General features: G+C 32.5%; 1 protein-coding gene across 1 annotated transcript in view; it reads right to left on the reverse strand.

Annotated features, from left to right (window-relative positions):
• CNTNAP5 (contactin associated protein family member 5) overlaps positions 1 to 15,221 on the reverse strand; it is a 913,682-nt gene that overhangs the window by 458,776 nt on the left and 439,685 nt on the right. The window contains exon 8 of the mRNA XM_051985717.1: positions 1,801 to 2,065. Coding sequence (XP_051841677.1) covers positions 1,801 to 2,065 — 265 coding nt within the window. The remainder of the gene's footprint in view (positions 1 to 1,800; positions 2,066 to 15,221) is intronic.

Consider the following 15,221-nt stretch of genomic DNA (forward strand, 5'->3'; position numbering starts at 1 on the left):
TTTAGTATAAGTATATAATACAACTGATCTTTTAATCTCCTATTTCAATCTTTTTCTCCAGAGGATTTTTCCAGAATCCACTATGGTTTTTCTTTCCCTCAAGTTGCAGCCATGCTTTTTCCCTGACAAAAGATTCTGCTTCCTTATCCACAATTTAAATTGTATTTTCATTGCAGTTTCATTCACCTCTATGTGGCCATCTTATGTCACTACCCCATTGATTTGTCATTCCTCTGCACTTTACTTTTACCCATTTTCCATATGACTTATTTTAAGACAATTTAGAAGTAGAAGCTTCTGGAAGGAATGGAGCCAAATATTACATTTATTTTTCTTTTGAATTTTTCTCAGAACCTAGCATGGTGCTATGCACATAACATTTATGTCAATACTGTAATACTTTCATGGATCTGTGTTTTCATCCTTGTTGGTATTCATTCCATCAATGCACTGTATAACCTTTAAATTTTAGTAGATTATCTTCAAGAATTTTTGTAACCAAAAAATTCACTACTCTATTGATAAGGGGATGAAATGGCTCCTTTCAATAAGGTGGTCACCAGAAAACAGATATATAATCCATCAGTAGACAAATATTCAAAATCTTTTCAGCTTAATAGGAAGTGCCAGATCACTCTGCTAGCATAGATTTTAAGACTCCTATATCAATTTTGCATAATAATGAAGTATCAAAGAAGGACTTTAGTGGACAGAAATAATCATTCAATAAAAAATAATAATTTTAAAAAGGAAATTTTACTTAATTGAGGTTTGTTTGATTAGTTGGACCATAGAAGTATTTGACATTGTTTCTCAATTCATTTTTTGATGAATAAATAAAGCCAGTTATTATTACAATTCTTCCACTGGAAAGATTAAGGCATAAAAAGTTAAAATAAATTAACTTTTTTTTAGAGAGAGAAGAAGAAGAGAGAGAAGAAATGGGGGGAAATGCAATTAGCAAAATCAATTACAAAAAAGCATTTTTTTGAAGCAAGTTTCTCTGATGGAATATTAAATGTTCTCTGGAAAATGATGAGCAGGATGCTCTCAGGGAAAAAAAAAAAAGTAAAGAAAAAAAAAAAAGAAATACCTGAAAAGTCCTCTATAAACAAAGTGAAATATCAATGTTCTGGGCGGGCCAGCTCTAAATAACTTTTTTATTCTCACTAGTATAGCCATCCACAACTACTCTGAAGGACTTATGATGAAACATACTATCCATACCCAGAGAGGGAATGATTGAATCTGAATATAGATGGAAGCAATTTGTATTTTTCTATCTATCTCACTCTTTATTATTTATACATAATAACTAGTTTCTCTAGTTTTCCCCATCCATAATTAAGAAATTACATGTGAAATATTGCAAAACTTTTCAATAAAATCAAGTTATAAAAGAAAACATAGATCTTCTACCCTAATGAAAATAAAAACCCTCAAGAAAAAATAAATAAATAATACTTTTAATTCTAAAGTTTCTTACCTCTTCTCATGTGTTCTGTACCATCATGTGCTATCATATCATGCAGTAAGATCCAGAGCATATTAGGCACACAATGATTAACTTTACAGACATAAAGGACCTGAACAATGCATGACTGATTGATTGGCTACCATTGCCAAAAGCTCAAATTCTGATGAAAAAAAGTCCTGAAGAAATAAGAGTAGCATAATGATTTGTCTCTGTGATTGGCAACTCTCCCCTTAAAATGGTATCAGAATGCTTTGCCAAATATCCTAAGGTTAGTTCACTGACTAACAAACAAATTTGAATGGGGCATGAGAAGGATCAGATACCTGTGGAGATTTCCATGGAGCGTTCTGTCATTTTCTGGATAACAAGCTTCAGCATCCTATCCTCTAGATAGAGCAGCAGGATTCCAGAATCCTCTGACAGTGTAGTTGACAGGAGCAGACCATCTCTGTTCCAAGTTCGAAACTGGAAACTCACCGAGAGCCCATCAATTTGGGGAGTGCCAGGCAGTAACAAATAACTGCTATGGGAGTTGACAAACGTGATGGGAACAATTTGTGGTTCTGAGCAGGAAAAAGTGACATTGCCCTGAAAAACAATAAAAAAGCAAACCCATAAAAGCCATTTTTTATTCTACAATCTGACAGCTGATATAAACAACCACCAGAAGCTGACCTTAATTTCAGGATCACTCCACATTCAGCTATGAGTTATTAAAAGAAAATATGTCAAGTAGGCTCATAGGCACAAGCTAGGTGGTTGTAGGTTTCTGTTTTGTGGGTCACAATGCTATTTGACATCCTGGGACAGCTAAACTGGGGAGCCTGAGAGCTTTAAAATATTTTCTAAGGAACCAAATCAAGACCATACTTTGTTGATAAAAATGGCCCAAAAAGAAATCAGCAGATGATATGCTAAAAGAATATAGTCCTTAGATAATGATCAAATAACAGATCAGCATTATGTTCATATTATTCATACATATGTGTAAATATATAGTATACATATCCATGTACATTTGATGCCAAATTTTAATCAATTAATAGTCAATGAATAAATATTTATTAAACTTCTATTATGTATTAGGCACTGTGCTGGGAATACAAATAAGAAATAAAATAGATCCTGACCTCAAGGAGTTTATAATCAAATTGGGAAAGACAACACACAAAATGAAGTCAAGAACAAAAGAAGAAGAAAGGTATCTAGTGAGGGTACATGATAGAGAAATCAAGACAAATACAACTGGATAGAAAATTAAGAGATAGCACCTCTTTGCATGGAAGATCTTTACTTCACTCTCCAATCAGAGAGGTTCAAGGATAAAAGAATACTAAAGAAGAGTGAATACTAAGGCTGATGTGACATGGAAGGTTATGAGATTCCTAGAAGTATGATGAAGAAGGTCAAAGGAAGTCAGTCCGTTGAAATTTATTTATAGTTCACAGGTTTAGAACTAAAGAAATTTAGAAACAATCCAATTGTTTTTGTTTGTATTGCTTGTTTTGTTTTGTTTTAGGAATCTGAGTGCCAAACTTGTGTGAACAATATCAAACAAGTGGCAAGAACATAATTTGGACTTAGTTTCTGTAATTCTAATAGTAACTTCTTAGCTGTTCATGATCATATAGACAGAACAGTTTGTTGAATACATATTTTACTTTTCAAGAGTATAGTTGTATTAGTCAGAAAGTTACCATTATCACATAACAGAAAGAATCAATAAATCTAGAATCAAAGGAAGAGTGGTAGATCCAAATTTTCTCTGCTACATCATCAAAATAACCATTATCATCCAACTCAATTACAGAAACACCAAACAAAATCAAATTTAAAAGCATTGTTAGGTACCATGACTTAGTAAAGTACAAAATAAAAATTAAATAATATCTGGCTTACAATCCTACTTCTGACACACTGTATATGAAAATATGGGCAAGGCACAACTTCTATGAGCCTCAGGTTCCTTATCTATAAAATAGTCATAATAATAATTTAGATGTTACTTCCTTTAGGATTTTTATGAATCTCAAATTAAACTCCTATAAACTACTTTGCAAACATTAAAAATAACATAAATATCAATTATTATTGTGAATATTGTGTACTATGTACTTGAAGATAATGAAAATCACATCTTCAAGTAGTTGATTTTTTTAATATCTATGAAGTGTCTGGGAATTTTACTTCAATAAAATCTATACATAATCAATTAACAGTCTCAGTTTGGATTCTCTAAGAATGAACAATATAAATCAAATAGTATGGGCAGGAGCACACATAATGGACATATGGGCAACTATGTGACCAATTGGATAAAGATCAAGATCTCTAGTCAGGAAATCTGAGTTCAAATCTGTGTTCAGATACCAACTTCCTGTGTGACATTGTTTAAGTTTTTCCTGCTTCAGTTTCTTCACAGGTAAAATCAAAAGGTTGAATCAATGGTTTCTAATGTTGCTTCCACTTCTAAATCTTATCCTATGAACCACACTAGAATCAAATGCAATTGTATGAAAAATACTCAACAAATGAAAGATATCATAATTAGTTTATTTTTATAGGATTATCTATAGGACAACCTTATAGAACTTGGTAAACAGGAGAATTATACAAAGACTTCATTGTTCTATGAAAGCAATGAATTCAGATAAACAAATTGCCAGTTTCAAATAAATGCCACTTGTTTTCCACATTTCCATTAGGTATGAAATGCTAATCATCATGACAATAGTTTGTTTTTAGTCACGTAAATTTAACATATTATTCACCCTAAAAGATCCACAAAGGCATCCCTCAAGCAATAGAGTGTACCTTTTAGCCAATACAAAAAAAGATAACTCTTGGGAGAAAACAATGGGACAGATATCCCCAAGCAGTCCCAGAAACAAATAGTGTTTATGCAAAGGAAAACAAAGTGATCCACCATGTAAAAGCTCCTAAGCCTGAAATGGCAGATAAGGAAAATGAATTTCACTAAAATTTAATTTTCCCCAAAGGACACACTGAATTGTAGAGTAAGAGGGTAGTAGAACTCTCATAACTCAAAAAGGTTAAATTTTTTTTTTTTCTATTCATCCTTTTAACTCAGCTTTGTAGCTACAGTCAATAAAACTTTTATCTTAGGGAAAATGTGCATTACTTCTGCTATTTATTAACAAATTCCAACGCAGCTTTTTGGGTTATTGAACACAAATATTCTATCTCCCTTCTGGTGTTCTCATCAACCATGTCTAGAAATTTTTGTTTCTAGTATTTTTTAAGTATCTGAAGTAAGTAACATTCTCAAGAAAACTTATCACATAAATTCTGAGGAAAATTTAACCTAAAAATGAAAACAATGGGCAGGAAAAAAAAATACTCAATTCTTTTTTTGGGTTTAAGATCCTTTTAAGATTATACACTCCCCAAGAGAAGAAAGGCTGTCTTGATCTTTGAATCTTTCTCAGTACTCTACTTAGCCTACTTAAAATCTTTCCTAGTATCCTACTAAGCCTATGAATACTTAAATAGGCCATAAATAAAATAAATTGTTCTGAATAAAGTGAACTGAACTTGTTTAAGATCTGGATCTTTGCTAAATTTTCTAGATAAGTGAATGAAAGAAAAGGGAGTAAATAGGAATGAATGAGAGGGTTGAAAAGGGAAAAGGGAAAGACTAGACATTTTGAGAGAAAAGTATGACATGGAAGAAGAGAAATAAAATTAACAATCTAGAAAGCTATCCATAAAGATTGAAAACATTTTTCTTAAAAGACGCATGCTTTCATTAGTGCAGGAAACATTCTGGGGCATCTACAAAAATAGATGACTAAGCTCTTTTCCTCATAGTATGTGATGGAAGTCTTCCCAAAACTAAGGATAGCTGACTTTCTACTTTGCTCAGCTGCCCTTTATAAATGACACAAATGCATATTTGAAAGTATTTTCTCATTCTTTCACATTTCACTTTCTGGCAGTTTGGTATGGATTTGAACAAGTAGATGAATTTAGGTATAATTGTCATTTTTATTATTATTTTAGTTCAACCTAGCCAGGAGCAATTGATAATTTTCTATTGGTTTAGATTTGACTTTATTTGTTTAAAAAGTGCTTTGTAATTGTGTCTATATAGTTGCTAGGTTTGTCTTGGCAGGTCGATACCCAAATATTTTATTTTGTCTACAATTATTTTGTAATGCTGGAGAAACTGAGGCAAGATAGAAATTAGAGAGTTTTTAATATTTTATTTGAGTTTCTAAGAGGGAGAGATTGTCTGGGGGGCAGATCAGAATCCATTTGTCCCTCCAGGATTGAATTGGACTTTCGTCTCAAAGAATTCAGCATCAAATGTGAGATTCCAATGATTTTTATGTGGCTCCAGAGATCAGAGAGGCAAAGGCAAAAGGTGGAATCCAAACACTGGTGAGCACCAGAATTTCCAGAAAGGGACCATCAATTCTGATAAATTGGAGTAAAGGTGGTATTCAGTTAGAGACAGGAAGTCTGGAGAGATAAAAGTGGATGATGCCAATTAGGTATCTGAGATAGGATCTGGAGTTTTATGACTCTTTTGGAGTTTTGGAGTGGCCAGATTTCCATAGTCTTAATTCTCTCAGTTCTAAAGAAAAGGAAAGGGGGTTGCAACCAGGGGGATTGAGGCAAAACAATTCAAGGAACCGAAGCAGGACAATTTAGGGAAACTGAGGCAGAACAATAAAAGGAAACTGTGACACAATTTTAAATAGAATTTATTTTTCTATTTATTGCTGCTAAACTTAGTTAGTAACATATAGAAATGCTGATGATTTGTGTAGATTTATTTTATATCCTGCAATTTAGCTAAAACTATCAATTGTTTCCAGTAGGTTTTTGGATTATTCTTTAGGATCCTCTAAGTAAACCATGATATCATCTGCAAAGAGTGATAGTTTTATTTCCTCATTGCATATTCTAAATCCTTTTATTTTTTTTTCTTATTGCTAAAGCCAATACTTCTAGGACAATTCTGAATAATACTAGTGATAATTGTCATCCCTGTTTCATTCCTGACCTTACTGGGAATGCTTCTAGCTTTCCCTCATTACAAAATAATGCTTGCTGATGGCTTTAGATAGATACTATCTATTATTTTAAGAAACCTTTATTCCTATGCTCTCTTGTGTTTTTAAGAATAATGGGTACTATATTTTGTCAAAAGTTTTTTGGCATCTATGAAATTATTTTATGACTTCTGTTAGTTTTGCTATTGATCTGATCAATTATGCTAATCGTTTTCTTGATTCTAAACCAGCTCTGCATTCGTGGAATAAATTCTACTTGGTTATAGTGTATTATGTTGCTGTTAAGTTATTATAATTTATTTGCTAATATTTTATTTAATTTTTTTGCATTAAAATTCATTAGGAAGATTGGTCTATAGCTTTTTTTCCCTCTGTTTTGGCTCTTCCTGGTTTAGGTATCAGTATCATATTTCTGTCAGAAAATATTTGGCAAAACTGCTTTACCTATTTTTTTCAAATACTATGGTATTGAAATTAATTTTTATTTAAGTGTTTGGTAGAATTCACTTGTAAATTCATTAGGTCCTAAAGATTTTTCTTAGGGAGTTCATTAATAGCTTATTCAATTTCTAATTTTAAAATGATTACTTAAGTACCTTATTTTCTCTTTTGTTAATCTGGGCAATTTATTTTTCTATAAATATTCATCAATTTCAGTTAGATTGTCAAATTTGTTGGCATACAGTTGGGCAAAATAACTCCTATTTATTGCTTTAATTTCTTCTTCATTCATTCTTCAAAGTTCACTCTTTTCATCTTTGATGTTGGTAATTTTTTTTTCTCTTTCCTTTTTCTAATCAAATTAGAAAAAGGTTTATCTACTTTGTTGCATTCCCCTCCTCCCCATAAAATCAACTGTTAATTTTATTAATTAGTTCAATAGTTTTCTTTGAATTAATTGTATTAATCTGTCCTTTGATTTTCAAAATTTCTAATTAAGTATTTAATTTGGAGTTTTTAAATTGTTCTTTTTCTAATTGTTTAGTTATATGTCCAATCCATTGATATCCTTTTTTTCAATTTTATTTATGTGATTATTTTGAGATATAAATTTTTTCCTAAGAACTGCTTTGGCTGCATCAGATAGGTTTTCATAAGTTGTCTCATTATTGTCATTCTCTTAGATGAAAATATCAAGTTTTTCCATGATTTCCACTCTTTCTTTAGGATTAGATTATTTAATTTCCATTTTTTTAGTCTATCTTTCCCTGGTTCTTTATTGAATATAACTTTTATTGCATCATGATTAGAAAAGGAAACATTTACTATTTCTCTCTTTTTGCAATTGATTGTGACATTTTTGTGCCTTAATACTTTGTCAATTTTTGTATAAGTGCTATGTGCTGCTGAGAAAATAGTATATTCCTATCCCTCTTCAATTTTCTCTGGAGATCTATTATGTCTATGTATTCTAAGATTTCTACTAACTTCTTTTGTTTCTCATTTATTTTGTGATTAGATTTATCTAATTCTGAGAGGGGGAGGTTGAAGTCTCCCATTACTAGTTTTGCCATCTATTTGTGTAACTGACAACTTCTTCTCTAAGAATTTGAGAATTCTTACTTGGTGCATATACATTTAATAGGGATATCACTTCATTGTCTATGGTCTCTTTTAACTAGAAAGTTTTTTTTTTTTCCTTATCTCTTTTAATTAGATCTATTTTCATTTTTGCTTTATCTGATATCAAAATTACTATTCCTGCTTTTGTTGTTATTGTAGATCAGCTGTAACATAGCAAATTCTGTTCCAGCATTTTCCTCTTATTCTGTATGTATCTTTCTGTTCCAAATATGTTTCTTGTAAACAACATATTGCAGGATTCTGGATTTTAATCCATTCTGCTATTTGCTTCTATTTTATGAGAAATAACAGTTCTGTATTTCCTTCTGTATTTTCTCCTCTGTATATACTTCTTCTCTGCATATACTTCTCTCCTTTCTGTCCCTCCTTAGGAATGTTTTGTTTCCAGCCCACCCTGCCCTCAACCTTCAATTTCTTTCTATCATTCTTCCTCTTTTTTCTTATCTTTCCTAGTGTTTCTGCCCTCCCTTCTGTCCAAGCTGAGTTATGTTATTCCTTTCTTGAGCCAAAATTGATAAGATTAAGCTTTAGACAATGCTCATCTCCCTCCTTTCTTTCCCTCTATTGTAATAGATCTTTGTGCCTCTTCATATGATCTAATTTATTCCATTTAATCTCCCCTTTCCACTTCTCCAAGTACAATCCCTTTTCTAGCCCTTAATGTCTTTTTCTTTGATATTACATCAGAGTCATTTCAAACCCACACCTTCTATCCTTCTATGTCCCCTCTCACTGTCCCAATAAAAGAATACAATTCTCAAAAGTTATAAGCATTATTTTCCATCCAAAATAGTTTAACATTTAAATAAAGTTATTTTTTTCCTTATTACTCTTCAATTCTTCTTTTGAGTCTTGTATCTGGAGATCAAATTTTCTGTTTAATTCTGGTTTTTTTCCCCCAATAGAAATGATTGAAATTCCCTTACTTCATAGGAGATCCATCTCCTCCCTTGAAAGCTGATGCTCAATCTTGCTAGGTAGTTGATTATTGGTTCTAATCCCCCAGGTCTTCTAGAATATGGTATTCACTTTTCCAGGCCCTCTGATGCTGCCACACTTAAATTAATCCTGACTATAGCTTCTTAATGTTTGAATTTTTTTCCCCAGGCAATTTATAGTGTTTCTTTCTTGAGATTATACTTCTGGAGTTTTACAATGTTTCTTGAGGTTTTTATTGTGGAATCTTTTTCTAGAAGTGAATGATAGATTTTTTTCAATGACTGGGTTCTAGTGTATCAGGGCAGTTGCCCCTGATAATCTCTTGAAGAATGCTATGCAATTTCTATTTTTTTAGTCATGGTTTTTATGTAGAACAATAATTTTAAAATTGTCTCTCCTGGATCTATTTCCCAGTCAGTATTTTTTCCAATGAGGTATTTTATATTTTTCTCCATTTTTAAAAAGTTCTTTTTGGTTGATTTGACTAAGTTTTGATGTTTCATAATGTCATTAGCTGCCATTTGCCTGGTTCTAGTTTTTAATCTATGATTTTCTTTTGGTTTTGAATCTCTTTTTTCATTTGATTAATTCTACTTTTCAGGATATTGTTTTCTTCAGTGCATTTGACCAATTGAATTTTTAAAGGAATTGTTATCCATTTACAAGCTTTTAACTTTTTCTTGCATTCCTCTCATTCTCTCCTCCTCCCCCCCCCACTCAATTTTTCTTCTACCTCTCTTATTTGCCTTTTAAAATCTTTTGTGAGCACTTCCAAGAAGTATTTTTGGGCTTGAGACAAATTCCTATCACCTTTTGAAATTTCCCTTGTGCCCTTTTTGTCCTTGTCCAAATTGGCATTTTGATCTTTCTTATCACTATAGCACATTCTATGATTAAATTCCTTTTTTTTTTTTGTTTCTTGCTCATTTTCTTTCTTTCTTTTTTCATTTTTTATGACTTTTATGATTGAGTTCTGCTCCTGGAGTACAAGGGGCACTGTCCCAAGGTTCTTGTGCCACTCTAAGCGTTGGCTTTGAGCACAAGAGTCCTTTGTGTTTAGTTTCTTGTTCACAGTAGAGAGTAGCCACATCTGCTCTCTATCAACAGTCTGGTCTTCTAGGCTGGTAATTTGCCTTCTGCCCTGGGACTGAAAGCTTCCTTACTGGTCTGCTCTGCTACTAAACTATGACTGAAGGTCTCAGTTACTGATCTGTTGTGATTAAGAACCTTTCACAGGCTTTCCCAATCTTCATTTGATCCAGGCCTTTCACCTTAGTTAAACTGACCTTTCTTTAAGTCCTTTCAATCTATCTTGAGCTAGAGAGTGATTTCATTGAATCAGATTCTGTTCAGTTTTTGTGGGTTTTATGGTTCAGTGTCAATGGTTTTCAAGGGAAACTGGAAAAACTTCAGCAGCTTAATGGCTTCCATCTTCCATCTTTCCTGCACCCTCAGAACTCCCCACATTAATATGTTTTAAAGAAAACTAAGAATTGTTAAAGACAAAAGTCTAATTACTCTTATAGACTGCCTTTCAAGAGAATTATAGTCACCAGTGAAACATAGTTGCATAGCATGGTGTTATTATTCTTTATTTCTTAGAAAGAAAAACACTATCTACCTGTACATTAGGAAACTCAGAGAACTGACCAAACTTTGGGTTTGTAGAGAAAATTGTGATGTGTAATGTGAGGATTGTAATAAATGTTGTAAATGAAAAGAAAAAAGTGGAAAGGAGAAGAAAATTTCCATTTTCATCATTTTTAAACTTAGAAGTTAAAATGAATTGAAGGTTACTTCTTATCTAAAACAAAGTTTCTTAAATTGTGGGCCACAGACCCTCAGGGGTCATGTAACTGAATGTGGGGATTGCAAAAATTATGATTTATTATCCATAAATATTTGATTAGTATATCAGAGTGGCATAAACATTTCTTGGTTGAAAAAGGAGTCATACAATTCTCAGACGAAGAAATTGAAACTATTTATAGACATATGAAAATATGCTCCAAATCATTATTAATCAGAGAAATGCAAATTAAGACAACTCTGAGATACCACTACAGACCTGTCAGATTGGCTAGAGTGACAGGGAAAGATAATGTGGAATGTTGGAGGGGATGTGGGAAAACAGGGACACTGATACATTGTTGGTGGAATTGTGAACACATCCAGCCATTCTGGAGAGCGATTTGGAACTATGCTCAAAAAGTTATCAAACTGTGCATACCCTTTGATCCAGCAGTGTTTCTACTGGGCTTATACTCCAAAGAGATACTAAAGAAGGGAAAGGGACCTGTATGTGCCAAAATGTTTGTGGCAGTCCTGTTTGTAGTAGCTAGAAGCTGGAAAATGAATGGATGCCCATCAATTGGAGAATGGTTGAATAAATTGTGGTATATGAACGTTATGGAATATTATTGTTCTGTAAGGAATGACCAGCGGGATGAATACAGAGAGGACTGGCAAGACTTACATGAACTGATGCCGAGTGAAATGAGCAGAATCAGGAGATCATTATATACCTCAACAATGATACTGTTTGAGCATGTATTCTGATGGAAGTGTCTTCAATAAAGAGAGCTAATTCAGTTTCAATTGATCAAAGATGGACAGAAGCAGCTACACCCAAAGAAAGAACACTGGGAAATGAATATAAAGTGCTTGCATTTTTGTTTTTCTTCCCGGGTTATTTATACCTTCTGAATTCAATTCTCCCTGTGCAACAAGAAAACTGTTCGGTTCTGCACACATATATTGTATCTAGGATATACTGGAACCTATTCAACATGTAAAGGACTACTTGCCATCTGGGGGAGGGGGTGGAGGGAGGAAGGGGAAAAATCAGAACAGAAGTGAATGCAAGGGATAATGCTGTAAAAAAAAAATTACCCTGGCATGGGTTCTATCAATAAAAAGTTATTAAAAAAAAAAAAAAAGAAAGAAAGAAAGAAAGAAAAAGGAGTCATAATTGGAAAAAATTTAAGAACTCTAATCTAAAACATTTCTATTAGACATACAGAACTGGACTATTGGTTCTTAGTGGGAATAGGGAATCTGGGCGAAATTATTTCATTCTAGGTTCACAAACATTTGGCAAGAATTCTGGAGTACCTTGCTGAAAAATGCTATGCTCATTTAACATGGTGGAAGTAGAAGGAATGAGGCAAGAACATAAGCACAGTACAGGAAAATACAAAGAAGAGTAAAAATTCTAAAGGCTTCTTGTATAGAATCCAGGGTCAAAAACTCTTCTTCAGGTATACAAGAAGTTTCAAAATTAGAAGAGTGTTGAGGCATAAAAATGCTCTTTCTCTTCTTTCATTCTGCTATTATGATACCAGTTTCTTTGAAGTCTCCCAAGGGAATAATAGTCACTAGCAAATAAGTACTTGCAATAGTGGGCCTACATCAATGTATCATTTCTATTTTACCATCAAATCCTTGCAAGTTCAAAGACTGTACAATGAAATCAGTATTGAAATATGACTATATTTTTAAAGTTGGAAATTCTTTATCCACATTTTAAATAAATTTTAAGGCAGCATCTCACAAAATTTCTACTATCCCCCAAACTCCAATGTATGTAACCCCCAAACAGAAAAAAATAGTATTATATAAAAATGGGTGAGGATATGTAAATCAAGAATAGATTTAATTTTTAATCTGGAAATGACAGTATATGAACATAATGTCCAGAAATACTATTAATCTGACAAAAAGGAACTTTTCTATCTAAAGAAAATAGATGGCTATACTTCTCTCTCAGAATCAATACAACCTGTGGCGATTTATTATACATCTCTGCCTCAACTCTTTTTCTTTCTGTTAAAGGAAAGGGACATTTTAACTGAAATCTTTCAAAAACTAGAAAATGCAGAAATAGATTCAATGACAGGTCTTCTTAACTTTGGGCTTGAAAATACAACTATTTTTATGTACATACACACACACATACACACACACACATACAGAGTACACATATCTATGTGTATACACATACATGTGTTCTTACATATATGTGTCAATGTGTGCATACATACATGATTGAATATACATATAATATACATGTATATGTACATATCCATATATCCATATCCATCTAGGATCCCTTTGCAATATTACCTAAAAGTCTAGTCTCTATTTCCATACCTGCAACATTTCTTGAGACAATATTTTACTCATGGAAAACTCCAATTGATGCATAGTTTTGCTATAACCATTAGAGTGGCTATCTAAAAAACAGAACTGCCAGAAAATTGCATTATTTTTAACATTGACAAAATGTGTTTGGTCTTTTTTGTCTTTTTCATTTTATTCTGTTTTCATAGAAATATTGTTAAAGAATATCTTGTATTGTTCTGATTCCAAATCTTTGCTAAATGATTCTTACTTTCTATTCTATTCCAAAATATCCTTCCTATGCCTTCACTCTTCCTATTTAACTCTTGCTCATCCTTTAGCACCTTTTTCATTCAGCCTCCCTTGTAAAACTTTCCCTGACTTAACTCTGCCTACACAGATTAATTCCCTCTTCTGAATGACTGAGGTCCATACTATTTATAGCACATTATTTTCTCCCCCTATTACTAACTAATATGTCATGTGTCTATGCTTCACCTACTGAAATAGTTTGTCTTCTCCATTAGGAAAAATGCCATATTCACATAATTATTTATACATAGTATTAAGGTTCTCAGGAAAAAAATACCTAGTAGTTAAGTGGAATGTATTTTCAATCAAACAATATTTAAGATGAGGAAAAATATAATGTAAAAGAAATGAGCTACTTGGAAGAGATGAGGTGAGTTCTTGAACATAAAAAATAATTTTATGTATCTGCTTCTATAGGAAAATAATTTTCAAGACTAATAGTTCTTTAAAAACCTAGGGGCAAAATGGCATTTTTGATAAAGTACTGACTCCAGAGTCAGGAAGACTTGGCTTCAATTGCTGCCTCTCACTTATATAAGGAAAGTGACTTAGGTGACTATACTTCTCAATATCTTCATGTTGTTTTTTAAGACTTGTATTTGCAGATCTATGTAGGGAGGAGTTTCTTTACACAATTCCATTTGAAAAAAAATATTTAAGGTTACTTATATTTCAATTTGTTGGAGAATAGTATTAAAGGGGCCAAGATCTTCAGCTTAAACTTCATGAGTGCCAACCAGCTGTGAATATATCACTGAATAGAAACTCCACCCTAAATGAAGACTGACTCAAAAGACATATCCCTGATTATGTAACCACTGGGCAAAAGACTATAAGTATAACAGTGCAGATTACCAACACTACTGAAAAAAACACCTTACAAGAGTTGATACTTAAGACAGGTCAGTCAGTCAACAAGCATTTTTTAAAAAGAAAGGCAAAGCAACAACAACAACAACAAAAAAAAAACCCTTAAAACAAATAAAAACATCCACCACTCCACATGCATGCATATGATGATGTCAACTTTTAAGGAACTCACAATATAATGGGGAGACAAAAAGAAAACAGCTACATATAAAAATATATAAACAGGATGAAATGAAATTAACAGAAGGAAGGCACTAGAAGCTTTCTTAGAGAATATAGGATTTTTGTTTTTCAGTTAATGTCTTTCTTTTCATGACCCATATGGGGTTTTATTGGCAAAAATACTATAGTGCTTTGCCATTTCCTTCTCCAACTCATTTTACATATGAGGAAAATGAGACAGTCATTGTTAGGTGACTTGTCCAAAGTCACAAAGCTAGTAAGTATCTGAGGCTGGACTTGAACTCAGATCTTTCTATCTCCAGGTCCAGTGGTTACTATCTAGCTGCTTTTTCTTATAAGGTAGAGCTCACATATTAAAACAGATAATTGGCAGCAATCACATAATTCCAAAGAAGTACTGTGGATTGATTCATAGATAGGATTCATAATTGTTTTTGTTGCATACTCCCTAATAAGATGATGCCTAATTAAGATAATTTTATTATTATATTTAACTAAATCAAGTTAGTCATACCATTACATTAACTGGGTCAGAAATATTTATATTAGTTAGGTTAAAATATTTTAAAACAAAAACATTTGTTCAGCTTTTGCTCTATGACCTACTGGGTCATAATGAACTGGATGTGAGAATGCATTTAAGGCAAGTGAAAGCAGGAAAGAGAATAAACACTTATATAGTACCCACTATG

This window comes from Antechinus flavipes, chromosome 3 (genome assembly GCF_016432865.1).
Source record: "Antechinus flavipes isolate AdamAnt ecotype Samford, QLD, Australia chromosome 3, AdamAnt_v2, whole genome shotgun sequence".
In the NCBI taxonomy this organism is placed as follows: domain Eukaryota; kingdom Metazoa; phylum Chordata; class Mammalia; order Dasyuromorphia; family Dasyuridae; genus Antechinus; species Antechinus flavipes.